Here is a 9,611-nt window from a genome sequence, read left to right as displayed (position 1 = left end):
CTTTTTTTTTTTTTTTGGTGATAATCTAAAAATGTAGAAAGTTTTGTGTGAGGGGTAGGGTTAGGGTAAGGGGATAGAAAATACAGTTTGTACAGTATAAAAACCATTGCACCTATGGAGAGTCCCTGTAAACCGTGTGTGTAAAAAAAATACAAACTTTAAAAGATGCAAACTCCAAAAGTGCAAATTTATGTAATTCAGTTCTAATTACAAGTGACTGGAAAACTTTATTTATCTAGGAATCACAAATGTCACATTAAATCAAATCTGGAATAAACAATAGTTTGTGTTGTCATTGCATCATTTAAATAATTGGATATACAGTTTATTCAGCAAAAATCAATCTACATCAATTGTTTTAAATCTGACAATATTTGCTCTGTTACATTTCTATTTTTGTTGGTCGTCATTCTTCATATTGTTACAATATCGTACATCTGATCCCCATTGTCAGTACTGACAGGTTGTATAACCAGCGGGGCATTGTTATTTCCTGTGTCATTCATGTCTGGGTTGAAGTAAGCCAGTAGGCTCTCGGTAAAGCACTGTCCAGTGAATGAGTAGATATGTGTGCATGCACTCGTATCATAAAAGGATACCTGACCTTTTTCATAATCCACATATATACCAATTCTCTGTGGAAGAGTTTTTAGTGACAGAAGCACTGATTCACGGTCACAGGCCCTGTACTCGCTGCCCCCTCTCAGACAAACTGCCCAGTATCCATCCTGTGGGCTCAGCGTCACCAAACCCTTCCTGTTGACAGATTTCCGGGCCACTCCCAAGTCCCATGCTGTTTTACACGAGACTCCAACTTCCCAGTAGGTCCTTCCCCTTGAGATGCGCTCTCTCGACAGGACACATGGTGCTGTGTCAAAACGTTCAGCATTGTTTGGAACGTTGCGTTCTTCGTTGCCGTCGGTCACGCACTTCCTGTCTGCAGACACCACCAGCCAGGGGTTTGCTGTGTCAGGGTCAAGGGTCATATCCACTGCAAGAATCACATGAGGCAAAGCCATAGTAAGTTTTCTGAAAAATTGCGGTGTATGTAATTTATAGTGTATCCACATATTTTACAGTAATGAAGAAATGTACCAGAACTGTAAGTGTATAAGATATATTTATACGATTTTTAAAGATTAAAGTAAAGCTTTAAGATGGTTCAAAGTTTCAAATAAAGACTTAAATTTGTTAAAGATTTAAGGGGAAAAAAATAAATGACATTAAATGCATTAAACAAACAAACAAAAAAAAGCTTAAAAGATTATGTTTCAAAATGGTTCAAAAACTGAAGTAAAGATTGAAGATGGTTTAAGAATTCAAATAACTATTCAAGATTGTTTAAAGATTCAAGGGGGAAAAAGATGAAATAATCTTAAAAGACTCAAGATTTTAGTAAGGATGGTTCCAAGATTTAAAAAAAAAAAGAGAGAGATTTTAATAGATTGTTTAGTCAAAGTCCATAGAAAAGTCATAGATCCATATCTTAATTATATTTTAATACCTGCATACTCGGATATTGCCTCAAGTTCTGTGGAAAAAGCAAAAAAATGCCATCACAGTAATAGCTATGTAACTTTCCTTTGCAATTAGAATATTAACATTTAGTTATTGTTTTAGCTGTCAAATGACAAAAAATAGTAACCTCTCTTTGTGACGGTGCATAGTTGTGTTTTCAGTAGTTCTTCTGCAGCATTCAGGGTTTCTCTGAGCACCTCCGGACCCTGACGGTTGTGCACACTGACCTGAGTCCAACTTTTACACTGAGGCATCTCACTTGGGCTACGGAAAGCCTGGGATGGTCAAATGCAAATACTATAAATAAAGTCATCATCCTGTGTCACAACTTTCAAAAAAGTTTTATTTTTTTCACTGAACACACTGAAGAATGTCTTAAATTCATACTGAATTGATTATTTTAAATGATCAACATGCACATCCAGCTGCTAAAGCACAGAAGAGTAACCTGTATAAGGTGGAAGTGGTCTTCAGAACATGACAGCTTTTCCAGTTCAGAGTTTCTAGCGTTCAGTTTAGTGATTTCCATCTCCAGCTCTTTAATGAGGCTCCCTACACGTTTCTCTTCAGTTTTCTGCGTGTGTTTCATCTTCCTGAGCAGCTCAGACTGGGTCCTCTCAATAAACTGCTGCAGTGTAGTGAAGACCTCAACACTGTATGCCATCTCTCTTTCTGTGTTCTCCTAAAAGAGAAACAGCAAATATCACGAAAAGCCTTGAGTGAAATGCATTCCTACTTTGGTAAGCTAATAAGATGAGATTCTTAAACACTTCAGGTGGCAGTTTTGTTATCTGTTTTAACATAATATTTAATTTGTTATATGTTAAATATTTAAATATGACTGATGTCACCTTTGTATGTTGTCTGCAAATAACAATGTTTAGAACATAATTACAATTACATTTTAGAAACTGGTAACTGGATAATTTGTAATTCACTTTTGATCAAAACTAAATAAAATAAAAAAAATGTAAATGTAAAAATTTAGCAGGCTCTTACTTTATTTAGTTTTATAGCGTGTCTGAGTTCCTCAACTTTACTCCATCTCTCCATAATCATCCGCTTCAGGTCAGACTGTGTCTTTAATAACTGAGTCTATGAGAATGACAGAGAAAATATGGATGTGCTCACAATTCTGTCTCATGAAAATATATAATCTTTCATGAGAGCAACTGTAAAACAAAACACATTGATAAAAAAGTAATGTTGTTTATGAAGCATATTTGTTTTCAGATTCAGATCAAATGCAAATCAACTGAAATGTAAAATTCTTGCATTTGAAATTTGACAATTTTGGATGTTATAGATTTTCATATAAAAAACACAAATAAATTAAATAAAACTTATATCTATCTATCTGAAAGAGAGATCCAGCAAGTTGTAAATGGAAATGACCCCAAAAGTAATTAGCACTGATGGCACATTCCCACTAAGCTTAAATATATATCTATAATATATTATATTATACCATTGCTTTTGCTTTGACTAAAATGACAATCATTCACTGGACAAGTAGCAAACCTTTCTCTCTGCCCATTCTCTCTCCACTGGTATTGTGTGGTGTGTGCTGTGTTCTGTATTCATGCACAGCACACAAACAGCAGACTGGTCATATCTGCAGTAAAGCTCCAAGGGTCTTTCGTGTATCCTGCATATTCGCTTGTCCATCCGCTGTGGCTGCACCAGCGTGTGCTTGGTGAACCTGGAGGTGTGAGAAGTCACATGAACCTCACAGTATGACGCCACACACACCAGGCATGATTTTACAGCACGGCACGCTTTATCTAATGGGCACATGTCACATAAAACGTTGTCTGATGCAACTGGACGATACTCTGACGACCTCTGACCCTTCTGCTTACGGATTTGCTCGACCATCTCACGGGCAAAAGAATTTTCGCGGAGCTCTGGTGTTTCCTGGAAAACTGTGGAGCATTTAGGGCAATGGGAGGAGCCAGATGCTGCCCACTGTGCAAGGATACATGACTGACAAAACGTATGGCCACATGGGAGGGACACAGGATGGGTGAAAACATCTAGACATACTGAGCACTGGAACAACTCCTTAGACAGAAGCGGGGTGGAGGATGACATCACTAGGGTGGATAAACAGGGACGAAAAACACAGTGACATCATAAATAATTGGATGTATTTAGAAACCTGGACAAATAACAAGAGGAATCTAAACACAAATGGGGTGGAAGTTTTTACATGTGGCTGCTGCCATTAACTATAAACACTGACTAAATGACTAAATAATTAAAGTTAGCAATCACTAAAGTTACAGTTAATAGTGACAATATTTATTTCCACATTAGAAATTCTTTAAATTAAATACACACACCAACGTTCTTAATCTTAACCATTCCAGAAGAAAATGTGGACTCTGAACCGCTGTACATCTCAAAAGACTACATGATTGTCCACATTTCCACATGAACAATGCCTTTATGGTGTTCAGAAAGTTGAACACCCATCTAGTAGTCATGATGAGGTAATAAGAATGAACAGCATATAATTTATAGTGGGGACAGATGGGATATATCCCATGGGACAAGTTTTTATTATATCTGTGTGTTATAATGTGTGGTAATCCAGTGCTGGAATTTGGTATTATATATGTCACAACTGTGGCAGTATGCTATTCAGCTAAATAACAAAACGCACACACACACAAAGGTTTCCGATACGTATCCACTTGATGTATGCATTTTGGTTTATTAAACCAAATAGTTATATAAGGGCAGATTGTTACCTGGAAACCCATGTAAAATATTAATTTGTATAATTCTATTTAGTGTTAATATTAATGAAATAAAAGACCCTTTAAGTGAAACACTTTCATGTTTCTCAAAAAACTTAAGAACACTTTTAAGTGCACTTTATAATAATGTCAAATTAAAAAGTTTTACTTTACAGTACATGTCGTTTCATTATTTTCAATGATCTTGTTTTAAAGATCATTTTGTGTTGTTGACTAACATATTAAAGCACATATAAAGTATCTGATTAGAATTTTAACTGCAGTGTCTTATTCTTACATTTAAAGTTACTAAAAAATACTAAATTGCAATTCCTCTTTAAATTACAAATACTGTATATTTCAATATATAACGTGTTTCCGTAAGTATATTTTAGTTGATCGTATGTAAAAGCTTTTCTATATTTCCAAGACAATAGAATAAAAATTTTAATTGTTTTTTAATAACATGCAATTAAGTGACCGAAATCATTACATTTAGTTTGTGAATACGTATGTTCTTTTAATGTATATTATGTATGTAATAAGGACTCTTTTGCAATGGATAATATTTGCACAAAGCATTGTATGAATACACTAAACCAACCACATCAAAAAAGCCTTTAAGACTGGCTCATTATGTGGGTGTGTGTTCATCTTTTGTTCATTTATGCATTTGTTAGAAATCAAGAAAAAAAATATCTGTGAACGTCTTGTGAATTCTGCTTTCATTAGTGTTTCATTTTCACAGTTTCATCTTGTTGCCTTATCGCTAAACATTCACCAAGCGGTCAAAGTCCAGTACAGGCAGGTGAGAACTATACTTCATTAGTGTAGCGCCCAAGAAATACACTTTTACGCTTGTTCATTTCATTGATTATCTATAGGTAAATCAGGAGTAAATTAAGAGTTCTCAAGTAGCCATGACCTGTAATACACATTTGTAACACAACTCTTACCTGCAAGAAAAGGTCTTTCAGTCAGGAAGCAGAAAAGCAATGTTTTCACCAGCAGCTGAATGACAATTGTAAGTGATTGTGAGGTTTAACCCCACCTCTTTTGGCAGGGATGGGATCCTGCTCCATGGAACTGTTGAGTTAACCCTTTCAGTAACAATAAATGTAAAGGCTGTTGTAAAGGTAGTAAAGGTGTGCACAAGCCCTACACCATGCTAACATGCTAACTTCTAGCATATTCCTTTATAAACCTCTTATACCTATAAACCTTTTCTGAGAAATCTTGTTCATTTTGAATTTGTGTTTATTTTGTAAACGGAAAGAATGAAAATTCACCTTTCAACAGCAAAGAGCAGAAAATAAACTAGGAAACATTCTGTAGAATCTGTACCATTCAATGTATTGTCAAGAATTGAATCATGACATGTATTGTAATGTACACTGTATCATACTACCCAAATTCCGGGAAATGTTGCAACGTTTTTTGTTTTTATTTGAATAAAATGAAAACTAAAAGAATTTCAAATCACATGAGCCAATATTTTATTCACAATAGAACATAGATAACATAACAAAAGTTTAAACTGAGAAATTTGACAATTTTATGCACAAAATGAGCTCATTTCAAGTTTGATGCCTGCTATAGGTCTCAAAATAGTTGGGACGGGGGCATGTTTACCATGGTGTAGCATCTCCTCTTCTTTTCAAAAGACATCTGGACATCGAGGTTATGAGTTTCTGGAGTTTTGGTGATGGAATTTGGTCCCATTCTTGCCTGATATAGGTTTCCAGCTGCTGAAGAGTTTGTGGTTGTCTTTGACATATTTTATGGTGTGTCAAATGTTCTCTATAGGTGAAAGATCTGGACTGTAGGCAGGCCAATTCAGCACCCGGACTCTTCTACTACGAAGCCGTGCTGATGTAATAGCTGCAGTATGTGGTTTTGCATTGTCCTGCTGAAATAGACGTAATCTGGAGGGGAGCATATGTTGTTTCAAAATCTTTATATACCTTTCAGCATTCATAGTGCCTTCCAAAACATGCAAGCTGCCCATACCGTATGCAATTATGCACCCCCATACCATCAGAGATGCTGGCTTTTGAACTGAACGCTGATAACAGGCTGGAAGGTCTCCCTCCTCTTTAGCCCGGAGGACATGGTGTCCGTGATTTCCAACAAGAATGTCAAATTTGGACTCGTCTGACAATAGAACACTTTTCCACTTTGAAACAGTCCATTTTAAATGAGCATTGGCCCACAGGACACGACGGCGCTTCTGGACCATATTCACATATGGCTTCGTTTTTGCATGATAGAGCTTTAGCTGGCATCTGCAGATGGCACGGTGGATTGTGTTTACCGACAGTGGTTTCTGGAAGTATTCCTGGGCCCATTTAGTAATGTGAAGTGAAGTGACATTCAGCCAAGTATGGTGACCCATACTCGGAATTCGTGCTCTGCATTTAACCCATCCAACGTGCACACACACAGCAGTGAACACACACACACACACACCGTGAACATACACCCGGAGCAGTGGGCAGCCATTTTATGCTGCAGCGCCGGGGAGCAGTTGGGGGTTCGATGCCTTGCTCTATTGAGGATGGAGAGAGCTGGACATTCACTCCCCCCACCTACAATCCCTGCCGGCCGGGGACTCGAACCCGCAACCTTTGGATTACAAGTCCGACTCTCTAACCATTAGGCCACGACTTGACTTCCCATGTCAATGACAGAATCATGCCGATGAGTGATGCAGTGTTGTCTGAGGGCCCCGAAGCTTTTTCAGCCCTTTGTTGCCCCCGTGCCAACTTTTATGAGCCCTGTAGCTGGCATCAAATTTGAAATGAGCTATTTAGTGGATAAAAGTGTAAAATTTCTCAGTTTAAACATTTGTTATGTTCTCTATGTTCTATTGTGAATAAAATATTGGCTCATGTGATTTGAAAGTTTTTAGTTTTCATTTTATTCAAATAAAAAAAAAAAAACGTCCCAACATTTCCGGAATTCAGGTTGTATTGTTAAGAAGTAAATAAGAATTATACATCTTTTGCATTATTAAAAATGTATATGTTTTATACAATTGCTCTGTAAATTGCTCTGTGAACATCACAAGTGTAAAGTGTGCAAGAGGAGAATGTGAGAGTTAAGTGCACTTCTTTTTCACAAGTATCTGCTAAATTAATATTTATGTAAATTACAATTAATGTAAATTTGGTTTCTAGCCTGTAATTGCCAATACTAACCAACCAAACGCCTTGGGTATCAGTCAATTGCACATCATAGAAAAGATTAGATGAGCTGGTTTGATCCAATCCACCCAACCCCAAAATAGGCCTATTATGCTCAGTATACATACTATAAACTGCAGAAGCAACAAGTATAGTAGTATCTAGTGAACATACCAAAAGCCTCTGCACTATACAAGGCTACCATACACGGCTGTAGATTTGTACCAAAACGGATAGATTTTAACTGACTTAACATGCTTAGTAAAAGTACTTCCTGATTTATTGATTGAAAAAAATGCAAGTGTAATCTGTGATCAAACAGATTATCAGGGCAGAAAGGCTATTTTCATCCACGTGTCCCAGATGGGAACAATGATGTCGAGCATGATGTTTTATGTGGATTAGAGTCACGTAAATAAGAGCTCTCAAAGGAAATGAACACAAGATTAACACATATTCATCACTGGAGAGGAAAAAAAGTAGTTTTTAGTACAGTAACATACCTGTAATAAAGGCAAGGCGTGGTTTATGTGAATTTATGGAGAAACCTTCTATAACTGCATAACAGATGTGATGGAGAGGGAGAGAGAGATTAGTGGTGCTTTAATGATTTGAAAGCACTTGAGCTTAAAGCTGATGGGGAGGGGGTTAACCCACCACCAGTATATACTTATCACAGTATACACACATCAGCATGTCTGGCTGAGGGCTGCTGGGAAAACAAACCGGGCATCGTCTTAATATTAATTTAGGAAGGTATATCCCACCCATAATATCTGGAGGTATGTTGCAATCTTTTTAATGTTTTTCTATACAGAGACATGCTTTCATTTTAAATCACATTTAGCAGACCTAACAGGACACACATCAGCGATATGCACATTATCAGGGCAAACTGTTTCAGTTTTGTGAAATATGTCGTTTCAATGCGTTTGTAACCTGTTGCTGAAAACGAGCTCGAATGACGCGCGCATCCTTGCGAATGCAGTCTGTTTAGAGCGCGCGCGACGCGTTCACATCTACCACAGCATTCACAAATGTAATAAACTTTTATTTGGTAGCGATATGTATTTCATGTAGAGTTATAGAATCTCACGAAATGGATTGCATTTGATATGTCAATATTACAGTGGAGCTAAAAGAAAAAGGTAGGCTATATTTTTTTGAACATCAGCTGAGAAACATAACGAGTGAAAATATGCCAAAATAATCTTGGATAAAAAGACCAAGCTATAGTGATATTTTATTTGAAGGGGTGCAGTGATTTGTCACCCAAGTACTTTTATTATAGACGTAGGCTATATGTTATATAAATTACAAGCTGGTAAAATACAATGTTAGTTTATAAATGAATCTTCATTGGAGCAGTTGTCACAATTTGCAGATACTTCATTAAAAATTCCTTCACGATTTTGGAAAATGTTTGCACTTCCTACTTTGCCCTGCTACCCCAAACAATATATATATATATATTTTTTGTTTTGTTAGAATTTTAACCAAAGTTGGTCCTTTTATAGAGGGGCTTTAGCCCAGAACATGTGGTTTTATTACCCCATAAAATAATCTTAAGCAAAGCTTAAAATCACAATCATTCTGGGTTTTTCATTAGTTCCATGAATCTACATAAATCTGAAAACAAAATTAGACATTGCATAAAAATTCATGCACTCATGCAACTCATGCACAGGTATTAAGGATTGTATGAGGTGTTGCTTCTTTTCATAGTGTTTTGAGAAGACCTGAAGGAAGCGTTATTGAATGAGCGAGTCAATCAATGCAAGGAAGAAAGCTATAATTTCTCAAAGAGTTGCCTTGTTTATCTGAGTTATCTGAGCTTTGGTTTTGTTTTTTCCCCCCATAATCTCGTTAAGCATGAGAGAGAGAAAGAGAGAGAGACATAGACCAGTAGAGATGGGGGTGGATGGGTGGTATGGCAGAGGAGGGTAAATACATTATGGATTAGAATCAGCCATGTTTGTCTTCTGGCTATATGGAACATACATGCATTTACACATTTGAACTATAAATATACACAAATTATGATTTCAGGATGTATTAGATGTGAACCGAATTCTCATCCTTTTAATGTGTGAATTAGCCTTTATAGAGACTTACATGTATACATTACAGAATTAGACATAACTTTATAAGATCGATGATTTGA

The 9,611-nt window shown here is 36.6% G+C and overlaps 1 protein-coding gene across 1 annotated transcript; it reads right to left on the bottom strand.

Annotated features, from left to right (window-relative positions):
* Nucleotides 1-413: 413 nt before the first annotated feature.
* Nucleotides 414-3,612, bottom strand: LOC306865011 (E3 ubiquitin-protein ligase TRIM21-like; the record flags this gene model as incomplete). Its single annotated transcript, XM_079409339.1, has 6 exons — nucleotides 414-991; nucleotides 1,505-1,531; nucleotides 1,646-1,793; nucleotides 1,967-2,200; nucleotides 2,518-2,613; nucleotides 3,040-3,612. The coding sequence occupies 6 exons, from the start codon at nucleotides 3,610-3,612 to the stop codon at nucleotides 414-416; spliced, it is 1,656 nt and encodes a 551-aa protein (XP_079265465.1).
* Nucleotides 3,613-9,611: the final 5,999 nt, after the last annotated feature.

This window comes from Barbus barbus (assembly GCF_936440315.1).
Source record: "Barbus barbus genome assembly, chromosome: 46".
Classification (NCBI taxonomy): Eukaryota; Metazoa; Chordata; class Actinopteri; order Cypriniformes; family Cyprinidae; genus Barbus; species Barbus barbus.
This window is presented reverse-complemented; position numbering and strand designations above follow the sequence as displayed.